This window comes from Sinocyclocheilus anshuiensis, unplaced genomic scaffold (genome assembly GCF_001515605.1).
Source record: "Sinocyclocheilus anshuiensis isolate Anshui unplaced genomic scaffold, SAMN03320099.WGS_v1.1 scaffold3274, whole genome shotgun sequence".
Lineage (NCBI taxonomy): Eukaryota > Metazoa > Chordata > Actinopteri > Cypriniformes > Cyprinidae > Sinocyclocheilus > Sinocyclocheilus anshuiensis.
The window spans coordinates 924-17009 of NW_015537940.1; the positions used below are offsets into that span (position 1 = coordinate 924).

A 16086-nucleotide genomic window follows, 5' to 3' on the forward strand; every position below is an offset into this window, starting at 1 on the left:
CTGAGGGTAAAGGTGATGGATTGGCCAAGCATGGGCATCCTCAAACGGAAGGTGGAGGAGCGCAAGGTCTCTTAACATCCACCAGCTCCGTGATGTCGTCATGGAGGAGTGGAAGAGGACTCCAGTGGCAACCTGTGAAGCTCTGGTGAACTCCATGCCCAAGAGGGTTAAGGCAGTGCTGGAAAATAATGGTGGGCGCACAAAATATTGACACTTTGGGCCCAATTTGGACATTTTCACTTAAGGGTGTACTCACTTTTGTGGCCAGCGGTTTAGACATTAATGGCTGTGTGTTGAATTATTTAGAGGGGACAGCAAATTTACAGTTATACAAGCTGTACACTCAATACTTTACATTGTAGCAAAGTGTAATTTTTTCAGTGTTGTCACATGAAAAGGTATAATAAAATATTTACAAAAATGTGAGGGGTGTACTCGCGTCTGTGAGATACTGTATATGCATGCATACACACCGATGAGCCATTACATAATGACCACCTATAGTATCTAATAACCCGTAGGACCTCCTTTAGCACACAAAACAGCAGCGATAGGTCTCCTGGGGTATCTGGTACCATAATGTCAACAGCAGGTCCTCCAGTTCCCATACATTGCGGGGTGGTGGTGATGTAACACGAAGCCACTTTTCGATTGGGATAATGTCAGGTGAATTTGTAGGCCTAACAGAAATTCATCATCATGTTCCTCAAGCCACTCCTTGACGGTTCTGGCAGTGTGAACTGTATCTGCAGCATCATTCGGTTGCCAGGCTCACTCGTTACTGTAGGCTGGGGTGGTCATAATGCAATGGCTCATCGGGGTGTGTATATATGTGTTTTTTAATACTTGGTTTTCATCAAATATTTATATTTCAGCTATATTTCAATTTACAAAAAAGTGTTTGGTTATCAGTAACAACACCATGTCAGATATGTTGGTTACTTAAATACATGTTTGTTTGTTTGTTTGTTTGTGTGAATAGAGGAGCCAGACATGGACTCACTATGGGTGCCAAACTGGCCCGGCTTGAGCAGCAGGAGCAGGAGTTCATGAACAAGTATGGTAAGAAGAACCACACTGCTGAAACATCCACAAGCAACACAGATTGTCTAAATTCTGAGGGACGTCCAGATATTAAAGAGAAAACAAAACGCAAGAAATCAAAAAGGCAGAGAATACCATCAGAGAATAACATCCATGAAGATAAGATGACAACACAGGTCCTTTCAAGTAATGATACTGAGGACAGCAAACCCAAAAAGAGGAAAGAGTCTAATGATGCTTCTGTGAATGACAATATGATCGCAGATACGGAGCCAAAGAAGAAGAAAAAGAGAAATCGCAAAGAAAAACAAGCACCTGAGGATTGTGTTCATGGAGACCGCAGCATAGATGTGAATGAGGCATTCACACACAAAACAGAGGAGCAAGACACACACCTGCCGACAGATGACAGCATACACAAGAAAAAAAAGAAAAAACGGTCCAAGGTGGCTGCTGAGACGGCTGACGCAGATGAGATCAGTGAGGAATCCACAGACGCACACAGCAAACAACCACTGGAGGGCAGTACTGACTATCAACAAACATCTGACAATGCCTTCAAAAAGAAAAAGAAGAAAAAGAGCTCTTCCATGGAGTACTATGAAGATGTGGATAAATCAGCTACTGCGGTGACAGTAACAGAAGACACCAGCAATGAAGCACAGATAATAGACACACAAACAGAAGGACAGGAGAACGAAAGGAAGAAAAACAAAAAAATGAAACGAAGCAAAAAGGAATAGCAGGAGGTGGTCGAAAATGTGCAGTTTGAGGAGACTGTGCCAGAAAAAAAAAGCAAAGAGTTAACTTGCATTCTACCAAACTCACTACAAACACAATAAGTAGATCAGAATCTGGGCTGCTGCTGAAATGCTAGGATCAGTTCTCCAGTAACAGACTATTAGCTGAGACACTTCAGATCACGTTTGTTATGCAGCACTCATATTTATTCTTACAAATCATGGTCAATTTTTAAAGCTTGAGACCCACAGGTGACATGAAATTTATTTATTGGACTGATTTGCGATACATTTGTGTAATGCATATTAAATAGCATATCGACAATTACAAACATGTGATGAACTGTGAACAGCTTGGAGTGATTTGTGTGGCTGAAGTATTTATTCAGTCACAATAAAGTTGGATGTTGTTTGACAGACGGGAAGAATGGTGCATAAGACATTTACCTACAGTATGTGTGTCTCTCTTGGAGCTGTAACTTGAAACATTGCTAACAAATCAAACTTCAACTGAATTTGAAAATAAAATTATTCTTGAGATGGTTGTCTTTTGTTCTGTCTTCTGCTCATGTTGAGGGGCCACTTTGGTTTTGTTGGGCTTGAAGGAAGGTTGGCCATGTTAAAACGTCCACTTCGCAGATCCATCTATTCCTCATGTAACAACTTGTTGATATCCAGCTTTTCAGTGGGTTTTTGCTGGGCACTGACAGAACGCATTCCATGTATCCTTTCGAGGGGCCATTGACCCAGAATCTGAAAGGAAAATATGGAAAGCATCAGATGCTTGCTTTGTAATTGTAATTGATTCTTTTTTTTTTCATGGTTTATCAAAAGGAAAATTATTTTCAGTTAAAGGAAATAGATATTTATACTTTTTCTTTTTATAAATGCTGCCTGTTACTACAGTAAAAAAAAATATATATATATAAAAATGAAATAGTTTAGTTAATGATTTTTTTAAAAATTGAAAGCTATTTGATTTTATATATCAAATTATTCTTCTGTTGCCATTTTTTAGACTTACCCTCCCTCAAGTTCAGCGCCAGTGGTCCAGACCCAAGTTTCTTCTTTCTTTTCAGAGAGTCCGATCCAGTACCCATGATATTCGTCATAATATGATTCGGTCTGCTGATTGATGAATTCCTGAATTTGCATAAGATGATGAGAACAGTGTTATAATCATGTGGAAATCATACAGTAAATTTACTGTTGGCAATCATATACATTTTGCACAGTGTAAACCAGATGATATCTGTTGATCACAATGTGACGTTAAAACAAGCTTTTTAAGTCACTTTTGTAACAACTTTTGCTAAATGCTGAAAGTAATTGTTTATAGTACATATTTTTGTGAACTCATCAGAAAAGATATTATTTACAGTTCTTTGGGACTAGTGGAAATACTGTAAGAACACTGACAAACTATTTTTAAGTTCATAGATTAAGTCTTTGAGTAAGAGAGAAAAATTAGAACATTCTTGTATATTTTTATACTTAATTTTATATACCTGTTCCTCCACACTGTCTATTATGGCCAGCTGAGCTCCATATCCCTCGCAGTATTCTTGACTCCCTGTCCACGTTTTCCAGGGCCAGTCTTCATTGAAATAGTAACAGCTGGAGCCATTCTGAATCCACTTTTGAGGACAAGGTGTACACTGGACCCCTGTGATGGAGAATAGCTCAGGTTAACGGGAGGAAAAACAGACTTCACTCCAGATTCAGTAAAACAGCTTACCGTTTCCAGTGGACTGACGGTACTCATCCACTAAAAAGCTGCTTTTTTTCAGTATGAAGTCCAGTGTGCCATTCATCTGATCACCCTGTGTCGTCAGCCTGGCTCTCTCTCGCTCCAGCACTTCCTTGTCTGCCAGTAGTTGCAGATTGGTGGCTTTCGCTTGAGTGTGCTGGACCTGTATAAAGTGATTTCCTATGGTTAAAACATGATTAAAGTCCTTTTTGTTTAGCAGAGAGGGAATTTTTAACTATTTAAAGGGATAGTTCAACCAAAAACAAAAACTCTGTCATCATTTACTCACCCTCAAGTTGTTCCAAACCTGTATGGATTTCTGTATGGACACAAAAGATATTTGAATAATGTGGGTAACCAAACAGTTTCTGGTTCCTATTGAATTCCTTAGTATTGTTTTCATACTATGGAAGCCAGTGAAGACCAGCTGCTAGTTGGTTACCCACATTCTTCAAAATATTTTATGTTGTATCTTCTTTTATTAAATTCATACAGGTTTGGAACAACTTGAGGGTAAATGATGACAGAATTGTCATGTTTGGGTGAACTATCCCTTTAAGTGCTGTATGTTTATCAGGTTTTGCTGTTACCAGAATATTGTTGTATTTAGACATGTGAATGTAGTCTGCAAGGCAGAGAACAAACAAACAAAAAAAGGCAAACTGTTAGTTAAATCTAAATACTTGTAGACTATTTTTTCAAATACAATGCAGTGGTTCTGTGATATTTTAGTATTTATGAGTTTAGTTAGAGTTTAGTAGGCATAGTCCTTAATTACTCATAAATAACACCATTGGCTTATATTGCACCATATCAGCTTGAAGGAAATTGTGAAATTTCTGACATAAGACAACAGGACACATGAGAAAGTTTCCAGTGTTGTCACACAGCAACATTTCCCTTTTCTTGACACATTTGTAAACTTTTATGTTGGTAAATTTTGAGGTTACATTAGGAGTACTCACTAACTTCTCTTTTTATTTGATTTATTTATTTATTTTTAGTTCTAGATCTGATTAAATATACTTAAACCAGTTAATCGTGGTGTTTTGAGTTTCCTTGCAAAGGACTAGCACACAACCAAATGTGGACATCCAAATGTAGGACTGAATGATATTTTGGTATTGTGTATATGAACGAGTGCTTATCCTCACTGAAAACGCTGACAGCTGTTAACGCAGCAAGCAGGAGGAAGCAGAGCAGCCCCAGAAACACTGTAGCTCGTCTGTATGCTGAAAAGATTGGGGTGGCAGCATCTTTTGCTGAATAAGAATAACACTAGTTTGAGTCCAATAGTGCGAGCATTGATAGTACATGGATACATTTGACAATTTGGATACATTTGTTTTGTTAGGATTAAATGATAGGTATAATTTTTTCTGTACCTTCAGTCAGAGAATCGTGTGCTGACAAAACTGATTTGTTTAATGAACGCTCTGCAGCTGCACAGGAAAGAGGAAAAGGAAAAATATAGCATGTAACTCTTAACTTATTTTAAAATTTGAAAGAAGTGATATAATCTGTATGTCAGTCAGATTTGTAAAAAAAAAAACTTTTTACTTAAATATATTAATATATATATATATATATATACAGTTGATAGATAGATTATTTTAAATATACTAACTACATAAATATAAAAATAGTTTTATAGTTATAGTCGGATTTTTTATTTTTCTGGTAAAACTGACCTCTTACCTGAGGTCTCAGGAGGTGTCTGTGAAGTTGATTGTTTTCTTTTCACCTCCGCATACAATACAGACTCCTCTAACTGTGGCACTTTAACATTAATAAGACAAACATTCATTCATTTATATTCTGATCATTCAAATAAATAAATAAATAAAAATTAAAACTACTCTAAAATATTCCAAGCAAACAGAGCAAATGTTGTGGTAACATAATGGTTAGATCTTGTGTTTCTTTTCCATCACTAAAAAAACAAAAAAAAACATACCTGTAGATTTCTGATTGTCAAATGGCTTAAAGCAGACTGTTGAATAGCACAGCTCCTCTTCCATACTTGCTCACCTTCACAATCCACAAACACTGCTGAGCAGAGAGAAAGCAGCAGTATGATTAAATCCAGTCAGTCAGATTGAACAGAGACATTTGTGGCATTCCGAATTTGGTAAGAACAGATTTTTGTCAGAAAACGGAACATGCTGCCTCATTTATAACACTGATACTTTCCCTCATATTCATATACAAGGAGGTGTCTGAAGTGTAAGCACTGTTAATTCTACAATCTACATTTAGAGAAGCTTAATAACAATAAAATAGCCAATTATTATTGAAAGAGGAAGTGATATCTTTCAAAACTGTGTTCTTCCCTGTCCTATGACATAAACTTATATGCGTTGTGGTTTGAGTTGTAAGAGGAATTTTGAAGTTTAGTCCCATTACTATGCAAATGTGAATTATTTTCACATTTAGACATTATTATAATGTCTAAACTAAATCTTAGGCTTTAAAAAAAATGCAATTTGCAAAAAGTTGTTCTAACAAAAGATAGATGGATAGATAGATAGATAGATAGATAGATAGATAGATAGATAGATAGATTTTAATTGCCTTGATACGATTTTTTTTTTATTCAATAGACTGCCAGTTACTCATTCGATGAACAAAAATATTTAAGATGTCAGTCGTTAGTTGAGTTAAATTAATTGTAGGTTGCCATATTTTTTTTACAGTCTATTAAAACATTTTTATGATAAACCTATATGTAAATGTGTAAAAAAGTCATAAATAAATAAGGCCTCTATATAATAATAAGAGTAGTTACCTCCTCACTATAGATCATTTTCATCCTGCCATTCATCCTTGGTTGTCAGGAAACTATTTTGTCTGATGTAATGTCACCATATTGCCACAAGAGAGAGCAGTAAATTAATGTGACAAAATGTAGAGAACATCAAGAATTATTCAGCCATTATCATCATGTTGTTCCAAACAGACAATCTCAGTCATCATTCTTTTTTACCGTATAGAAGAAAAGAAAATAGATGCACTGAAAGTGAATGGTGACTGAGGATGTCAGTTCCTAACATTCTGCCTAATATCTCCTGCTGCGTTCCACAGGAGAAAGAAAGTAGTACTGGTTTGTAAGTAATCCAGCAGTGGTAGAGTTAACTCTCCAAATGAGATCACTGCTTTCCCTCACATTCTGATCATCCACCCCTCCTCCTTAACTCCTTCGCCCTTCCCCTTCTCATTGTCTATGAAAGGAGGGTCTTTCTCTCCCCTGTCCATTCAGCTGCTGGGCACTGGGACTGTGGTCCAGACCTCACCGTCAAGCCTGTCATTATAATCACTTAGCAGTCACAAAGACCTCCAGCCCTTCACAGCCTCTGTGCACAGTTCCAGTGAGACTTAACATTTCCCACCACTCTGAGATGGAGCTTCTAGGTGTCCGACTACCATTCCCCCAGTTTCAGGAGGAAAAGTACCAGATGCTGGAGCTGAACCAGCGTCTCGAATCGTACTTAGGCCATGTGAAGCTTCTGGAGGAGGAAAACAGGCTACTGCGAGAGAAGATCCTTACTCTCAAGAGCAGCAGGGAACCACCAGGCCAGCACAAAGCTCAAGAGGAGGCTCTCAGCCAGGCCAGGAGGATGTTGGAGGAGGCCTGGAGGAAGAAAGATTGTGTGGAACTGGAAGTGGCAAACTTGATGGAGGATATAGAGGTGGTGAGTATTCAAAGACAGAAGGCAAAGAATGCACAGGCTGATGCACAGAGAAAACTCATGGAGAGCAGGAAGGAGCTGGAAGAGGAGCGTAGAGCTCAGATATGGCTTAGAGAAAAGGTTGGCCAGCTTGAGAAAGACCTCTTGCTACAGATGCAAGTCTACCAGGAAAACATGCAAACCTTGCAGGCCTCTCTGAAACAGACAAAGCAAGTCTTGATGGCCCCACAGCCCAATCAAACTACCAGCATCCCAGACCTGGGTCAAGAGTACAGCCACAGAGCAGCTCAAGCCTGGCAGGAGGCAACCAACAACTATCAGAGACTGGTTGGACGTCTGGAGGAAAGTCTAAACCAGGCCAAAGCTAACATGGCAAAGATTCATCAGGAGAAGAGAGAAAACCAGCATCAAGTTCAGCATCTGGCAAAGGAGCTTGAGAGCACTAAGACTAAAAGACAGATGTTGGAGGAAAATGTAATGCAGCAGAGAGAAGAACATAAACAGGAGTTTCAACATCTTCAGGTATTAATTTAAACTTATGGACAACCAATTCAATTTCTGTCATTGTTTACGTACCTTCATATCATTTCAACCTGTATGAATTACTTTCTTCTGTGAAAATAAGATATTTTGAATAATGCTTCATCTGTTTTTGTCCACACGATGGAAGTCATTGGGGTCCAAAACAACATTAGACCTTGCTTTCATTGTATGGACAAAAAGTACTGAGACATTTTTTCAAAATATCTTCTGTGTTCCACAGAAGACAGAAGGTCATACAAGTTTGGAACAGGACAAATGTATTTAACTTTGTTCCTTTAAAAATGTTTACATTTTATTTCTAATGTTGTATAATAAATAATGCAATTTTCTACATTCTCTTCACTTTAATATATATTTTTGAAGAAAATATGTCTCATATCTTTGTGCAGGCCCAAGTAGATGCTCTGGAGTTGGAGAAAGACAGCCTGGGGCAGCAGATAGACAGCCTGATGGTGGACAGACAAAATCTGCTGCAGGTCAAGATGTCTCTTGGACTGGAGGTGGCCACATACAGGTACCTGTCCTCAACATCATTACCAATACCAGCAAAATACAACCTCCCCTTATTATTATTATCTTCACACTCATCTTTACATGAAGTAAAATATGGATGTAGCTTTTGATGAGTCTTCCCACTTCCTCCCTGCTTCCAGAGTGGAGAGCCTCCTCTGCACTGTGGGATTTGTAATTTATGGAGGCCCAACTAATATGATCATGCATCGGTGGCTCTAAAAAGCATCTCAGGCACCCTGAGAGGGGTAACTTTAGATAGGTCAAACGGAATGGACCCTCTCCATTTGCTACCCGGCACTGACCCTGATCCATCTGCTTGGAGGAGGGGCAGTGAAACGGGGGTGGGGTGGAGGGTGTTATTCATTCAAATTAAGTTTTGCCCAAGCATTTTAGCTGTTGCTCATTTCTTGGTCCTCCGTATAATGAAGTTGTATTGCATTACATGCACAGATACTTAAGAAGGATGGGGAAGGGTTTTACATATGTAAAAATTATTAGAAATGTGTACATCAGTTGTATTATTATAATATGATGCCCATGTCTTTCAAAAGATTTTTAATGAAAAATTTTCTTTAGGTCTTTTAAAGTTTTTGAATACATTTATATGTAAAAAAAGAAAGATCCACATTTGTTGTAAAAAATAATTGTGTATTGTTTTTGTTAATTACAATACATGCATTTGGCAGGATACCTGTTACACTAACAGTGTGTGTACATTTGTACATTTCAAACCTTGCAAATGGTCAGTGCTGTGTGCAGGAGGTAAATTAATTGATGCCAGACTGAATCCTGCAGATGGACTGACAATGACAAATCTGACATACTATTTGCATAACAACAGAACTAATCACAGGACTGCAGCTCAAGAACCTGACTCCATCTCATTAAAGAAAGTGCTGTGATGCTGACAGCTGTTCTGTTGCTTCTTTCCAGAGCTTTGCTGGACAGCGAGGGCCTGAGAATTGACAGACCAACAACAAAAAAGACCAGCTCTGCTTTCTTTTTAGGTAACATTCTTTTTTAAAAAATAAATAAATATTTATTTTTCAATTTATTTTATTCTTATTATTATTATTATTATTGGTTTCTTATAGTGATGGCTGTTTGGACAATGGGGAAAGTGAAACAACTTTTTTTCAGAAAAGAAAAACATTGTTAAAAATATGAAATATTCATATATTTTTTATAAATATGAAAAATAATAATTATAGACTACAGTGAACAAAATTCACAGATCTCCTTTCCCTAATGCTGCTGTGCTATGGGCTGGTTAAATGATTAGTACATTGTGACATTGTGTGCTTATTGCATATTGAGGTATCTGTCTAAGCCTGTAAAACTAGCTTCCTGTGCCAGTCCCATAGGTCACTGTAGCAGATGGCTCCACTTTCCAGTAATGCAGGCCTGGAAAAGCATAAAGATGATCAATACATCTCCATTACAGCTCACTCACAGTTCACGACTAGTGTGTATTCTGATGACTCCCATGGGAGGCAGATCAAGGGTCTATGTCTGTCTATTTCATACTATCTCCATCTATCTCTTTAGCCTGGGGCTTTATTCATTCCAGTCAACCACATTTGTTCCAATAGCATCATAGTTATCAGGGCATGGGACATCAGCCACTCTGCTGTATTTTAACTGTAAATTAACTTCCTCATATTTTGTTGCATTATTAAAAGCTTACAGTGCAACCAGTGTAGTCAGAATCCTGAAACAATGACTTTGAAGATTTGGTTATTTTTAGTGAATCAAGCACATACATCATACAACTAACTGAGAGACAAATCAGTGTAGCAAGAGCTTGCTCCCTGTCTGTGTGACAAAGCCTTTCTCTCCATCTTCTTGTTTCTTGTTACAGATGTGCTCTCAAAGCCCACTGGAACCCACCCAGCCTCACAGACTACTGCTGCTTCCTGCCATGTCAGCAATACTGTTTCTACAAGTCACAGATCAATCAACTCCTCTCGCACTCTGCTGACCAGTGCGACTCCATCATGGACCTCGACTCGAGGGACTCCACAAAGAACACCAACCAAAATCTCAGTGACAGAAAAGACAGAGGTTCATATCTCAGAGGAGACTGAGAAAGCTGCTGAGGAGTCTGTGGATCATTTACAGCAAGAGAAAGTACATGAAGACATGGCCCTTAAGGAGGATGAACCAATACAGTTCAAGAAAGCTCAGATGGTTGAATGTAAAACTGATGCATCTGCATTGATAAGTGTGTCAGCTGACCAACCAAGTAACTTGTCCCAAACTTCAGAGACAGAAAGCTGGGCTGGTCCATTCACAGATCCTGCAGGGGATTCAGAAGAAGGGAAAGATGAGGACACCGAAGTGTCTTATGAAATGACTCGGATCTCACATGCACCTAAGATTGCTTGGGAAGAAAGTAAAACCGTTGCAGAGGACGAAAAAGATGACACCTCTGAGATGGATGTAAGATCGGAGAACATCAGTGAAAGCCACACATTTGCATACGGAGATGCAGAGAAGGATGATGATACATTAAAATCTAGCCATATCAGTGCAAACACCAATATAATGGGTTCATCGTTCCTCGAGCAAGGAACTTTAGATTTGGTTGGTGATTTTGGCTATCATGAAGATTTAATGAAGGTAGATAAACAGGACAATGTGAGCAATATTAGTGAGGAGGAAAGAGAGCAAATGAACAGTGAAACTGAGGTAGTGATTGATTCAATCAATGAGTGGGACAGACAGGAAGAAATTGAACCAGAGAATGAGATGAAAGTGGTGAGCCCTGACTCTGAGGAAGAAGAGGATGAAATTAACATTGATGCTGACACAAAGGATAAAAAAGAAGATGAAAATGTGACTGAAAGAGAAGAAGAAGAGATAGAAGTGATTAAAAGTTACTTTTCTGAGCTGGAAGAAGGTGTAGATTCTCCCAAGAACAGTGATCATCAGGAGAGTTTAGAAAAGACTGTACTGCCAACTGAACCCCATTCAGATCAGACAGTAAATGAAGAAGATCCTTTACCTGAGGAATCTGAGGGAGAAGAAGAGAACCAAGGTGAAGACGATGACTCCCCAAACAAATCAGCCTCGTGGAGAACCGATCCTGGTGAGTGTGACAGCTACAGTCAGGAGAACACGCTAGCAGACACTCGGCCCTTGATTCGTTATAAGAGTGATGAGGAAACAGCCGGGAATGTGCAAGCCTCGCACCTCATCGGTGAGACTAGTGACAGTGAGGATGAGAAAGAAAGAATGGAAGGAGGCCACTGGAATGAGAGTGCCTCCAAACGCTTCAACACCATGGAGGATCTCACAGAAGAACCAGACATGGAGGTCACTGGAGAGATGATGACGGAACATGTTGTTTCTAAAGAAGAAGTGCAAGATGGTGATAGGACATGCATAAAGCTTCAAAGTGACTCTCAAGTCCATGAAAGTTTGGACATGGTGGAGAAAGAAAGTGCAAGCATTGAGCTCAAGGGAAACCTGGAAGAAGATAGTGATGTTATTACAGAGATGAGGAACGATGAAGATCATGATGTCAAAGTTTATGAGCAACCACAACTGACTGAAAACCAACATATGCACACTGAACAGCCTGAGGATGAAAAAGTCCATTCATATGAAAGTCAAGAACATGTCGACATGGACCATCCAATCTCATTCCCTGAAACATCTCATCAACTTAAAAACCTCTTTGAAACTCCATCAACTCTGTTCCAAGATGCAGCTGCAACCAAAGATCCAGAAGATCTTCTGGAAATTTCCATGCACACCAACATGGATCTCACGGACAGTCGCTCTTTGGAGAGTCAGCCAGACAATAGGACATCAGACATTCCCAACTCAGACCAGGAAGAGGGCAATGGCTCAGAAGATGAGTCTCCAAATGCCAGCCAGTGCTTTCAGAACGCAAGCCTTTTAGCAGTGGCTACTCTTAATGAGCAGCCATTAACCTTCACTAATGGAGTCTCCAAGGCTGATTCTGTGTCTGACATCAACAATTTGCCTGAAGAAGTGCTCAGTAAGGAGAAGAACACAGAAGAACCTAAAGCCTCTCAGATTGATGACTGGGAGAATTCTAACATCTGGAGCAAAAGCATGAATGCTCCAGATGCAGCTGAGATCACACACGCATCAAGTATGGATGAAAATACAGGCGTTTTCCCAGTAAATGAGACTGAGAGTTTAGAAATTCCAAATAAAATGGCAGAAAACATCTTTGGAAAATTTGAAGAACATCTTGAAAGGACAGTGGAGAGCTTTTCAGAAAAAGTGCTGACTGTGATGGACTTTGAGAGCAACAATTCAGGAGAGGAGGAGGAATTTCAGTCAAAGGAAAAGAAAAGTGAGATTCATAGCTTTTTCAGCACTAGTATGAAGGAGGATTTCTGGAGTCAGGGGAAAATGGAGATGGCAGCTACCTATGACCCTGCCAAGACTGAAGACTTAAACCAGGCCATGGTCTTTGGAGAGGAGTGGAGAGATATGGAGGGAATGCCAACAGCAAATGTAAGTCCTAAAGAAAAGATGGACATTCTCAAAGGACAGGATGAGAAGCATAAAGATGAACAGCCAACACAAGGCAAGATGGTCCTATCTGATGACTCTGTTGATGAGGGAGATTCCTGGTCCTCTGGTGATGAGTAACAGCTTTGTCCGATGACGTGTTAGACCATTTCAGACTAAACCAAAAACCAAAAAGTAGTGGTCATGGATGGACAGATATATTACTGAGCCAAAATGAAAATTCATGGTGGAAGACAGCAACATCAAACACAAAGTACACAGAAAACACCTTCATACAATCACAGAAATTAAACTAGACAAGATTGCTCAGCGCAGTGTGTGTAATTGTACAATGTGATCTCTGTAATGCGAGTTAACAGCCTGGCATAATGTGCCAGCTGTCGTCTCGGGATAAGAAGGCGTTGTACTCCATGACAGCCATGGGCAGAAAGGATTCTTACAGATTTACTATGAAGCTTTACTTCATGCTTGTTGTTTCTGTATCAATTAGACCAGCTTTTCGATTACCTTCATCTGTCAGTGTTAAAAAATATAATACTTTTGTGTATTTTCACTGATGTATGTTATAATGGAAAACCCACATGGATTAATATTTTACAATTCTGAAAAGATTAATAAAAAGTAATATAGCAAATCATTTGAGTTGGTGTTTCCTTTTTATTATTGTTTTTCATTTTACAATTTTGATCAATAATTCTATGAACTCACAACATTTTCCCTATAGATGTCTATGATATAGACATTTAACAATTTTTTTTTGTTTCAAACATACATTTTAATACAGATTTAAAGTTCTAGGTTTTGATTCTTAAAGTTCTAAGTTTTATTCCTCCAACCATTTCAGTTTCAGTGAAGCAGAACTCCAGTTGAACAGGCTAAATTCTCTCATTGTGACAGCGAATAACACTTGGATTTGGAACTGAGCGCTGGTAACCACACAATAGTGGTCTGAGACAAAGAGGCCACACTAGAAGAAGGAAAGAATAAGGAACAATGAATAATAGATGACATCACCTCATCTCTCTCTGGTGCCACTGATGAAGGGGTGTAATGGGGCAATGGCGGCTATATTGGATGAATACATCTGCAATTTAACCAACACCACTTTAACCAGAACATGTAGTCAGATAGAAACTGGTGGCATAATATCCTGTATAAAATAAAATAAAAAATCTATTATTAGTCCAATCAAACAGCTAGTCAGATGACCCACAAATACAAGCAGGATTTACAGGATCTAAGAGCTAAAACAAAAGTGACGCAGGGCAGCAGCTGAGCGGTCAGATGCTTCAACACCTGTTTCATGTGGAAGAGGACGCCACACAATCACCCCTGATGCAACAGCGTGCAACTCCATAACCAGCCTACTGAATTGACGATCTGATCCTGTTGAAATGACAGAGGTTGTTATTTAAATCTGATCTCGATGGCATTCACACGTGTCAATGTAAAAGCTATTTGAGTGGAATGACCACAGAATCCCGAGACCACGGCGCTACAAATAAATCTCAATAAGCCTGAAATGTGTTCAGAGGCTGTGTGACATTCAGCTCTCTCTGCTCCCTTCACCATCTGTCTTTGTTATTGATTGCTATTGATTATCAATGTCAGATTGCGAGTGACTGAGTGTTTTAAAGATTAGACAAGACCCGACATTCATCATCATTCTTTTAACTTCTATATTCTAATTCTTAATGCTCGTGCTGTTGTTTCCTCTGCCAAAAATTATGTCCCTTCCTGGATGATGATGATGATGTCATTGTAACTTTGGTTAGTTCACGGAATACTACAAAACATCATCAGCAATGTCTCCTTGCTTGGAAACTGTGTTATGTCCATAGTTTTTCACCTCATAAAACACAGTTATGGAATAACAGTGATATCACTGTCAGAAATAAATCTTTATTTTTCCCAGGTGGTTCCAAAATAATATTAACGGTATCCTCTCCTTATTTGATGACTCTGGTAACCTTTTTACTTATGAGCAATTTATGACTTACCACAATTTCCCGATTCCTCCAAAAGAGTTTAATACAGTGGTTAAAGCAATCTCACCTGGGTTAATTCATCTTGTTAAAAGCCACTCCCTATATAATCAAAGAAGAACAGTCACAATACAATCTACTTTGTTCTTGGATGGAATTGATTTTTTAGACAAGAAATGTACCAATAGACATGTACGCCAAATCTTTCAATTCAAGAAAAAAATTTCTCCAAGAGGAAAGTTCTATTGGAGGTCTTTGGTAGAAGATATAGATTGGAGAAGGGCCTGGCTTTTACCTGGAAAATACTGTATTTCCAATAAAGCTAAAGAAATACATTTCAAAATTTTACATAAAATATATCCTGTAAACTCTAATATTTCTAAATATCTGGACATTGACAGTTCATGTGCTTGTTGTAAGCAATCAGAAGAGACATTTGCACATTTGTTTTATGATTGCCCAATATCCAAGCAATTTTCATCTGACCTTGGCTCCTATATATTCGATTCAGCCAATGTTACTCATTCTTTCAGTCTAAAAGACATTATTTTTTATTATATTGATGATAAAAATAGATTGTTAACTTCTTTATTTTACATGGCAAATTCTTTATTCATAAACAAACGTTTGTAAATAATATTCCATCCTATCCCCATTTTAAAACTGAATTAATATCACTTCTTAAATCTCTTAGTTATATAAATAACAAAAAATCCCAAAGATTTATAAAATATTATGAAGAAATGTTTAAAGAAAATACATGTATTTAATCCCAAATATTTATAAAATATTATGAAGAAATGCTTAAAGAAAATACATGTATTTATAAGCTTTCCCTGTATATCAATGTTTGTATGTTATTGTTTCAATAGTGGTAATGTATGCATTCTTGTGTCTCCTTGTCTTGTCTTCTTTTGTTTTTCATTGTTTTTTGTATTTTCAGTAAACAATATTTTTGTTTTCTCTCTCTTTGTTTTATTATATGTATTTGTATGTAATTCCTTGACAATGTTCTTATGTTATTGAGCATTAATACAAAAATAAAAATAAAAAAAAGTTTTGTAGAAAACATGGAAACACCAAAAAAAAACACTACAAAAAAGGATGTAAAGTGACAAGTGATATTGAGGACACAGGAAAAACATATGAATTGATTACCAGTTACAGCTAGACAACATTCTGATTGGGGAAAGAAAAACTTTAAGAAAAAAAAAAAGGAAATGTTTTTAATAAATTGCCATTTTTAATGTTGGAAGTAATTTGGTAATGAAACAATTTTCATTTAAAAATGGCTAGTAAATCTCACA

The 16086-nt window shown here is 37.9% G+C and overlaps 3 protein-coding genes across 5 annotated transcripts; 2 read left to right on the forward strand and 1 right to left on the reverse strand.

The window, feature by feature from the left end:
• Positions 1-432: 432 nt before the first annotated feature.
• Positions 433-1809, forward strand: LOC107663099 (G patch domain-containing protein 4-like). The gene has a single exon (XM_016453254.1). It carries the CDS (start codon positions 831-833, stop codon positions 1785-1787), a length of 957 nt encoding a protein of 318 aa, XP_016308740.1. The 5' UTR covers positions 433-830; the 3' UTR covers positions 1788-1809.
• Positions 1810-1883: 74 nt separating this feature from the next.
• On the reverse strand, positions 1884-5851 carry LOC107663076 (C-type lectin domain family 7 member A-like). Of its 3 annotated transcripts, none has more exons than XM_016453237.1 (9): positions 5492-5851; positions 5233-5313; positions 4920-4970; positions 4689-4796; positions 4125-4159; positions 3523-3697; positions 3293-3450; positions 2809-2927; positions 1884-2537 (listed from the first exon to the last, which is right to left on the reverse strand). In XM_016453237.1, the coding sequence occupies exons 1-9, from the start codon at positions 5553-5555 to the stop codon at positions 2351-2353; spliced, it is 978 nt and encodes a 325-aa protein (XP_016308723.1). In that variant the 5' UTR covers positions 5556-5851; the 3' UTR covers positions 1884-2350. The 3 variants fall into 3 exon arrangements, with proteins under 3 accessions (XP_016308723.1, XP_016308717.1, XP_016308729.1); XM_016453231.1 differs by having other exon boundaries at positions 4920-4976; XM_016453243.1 differs by lacking the exons at positions 4125-4159; positions 4689-4796 and having other exon boundaries at positions 3523-3714; positions 4920-4976; positions 5492-5850.
• Positions 5852-6557: 706 nt separating this feature from the next.
• LOC107663107 (nestin-like) lies at positions 6558-13373 on the forward strand. Its single transcript, XM_016453265.1, has 4 exons — positions 6558-7745; positions 8156-8280; positions 9213-9286; positions 10141-13373. The coding sequence occupies exons 1-4, from the start codon at positions 6933-6935 to the stop codon at positions 12912-12914; spliced, it is 3786 nt and encodes a 1261-aa protein (XP_016308751.1). The 5' UTR covers positions 6558-6932; the 3' UTR covers positions 12915-13373.
• Positions 13374-16086: the final 2713 nt, after the last annotated feature.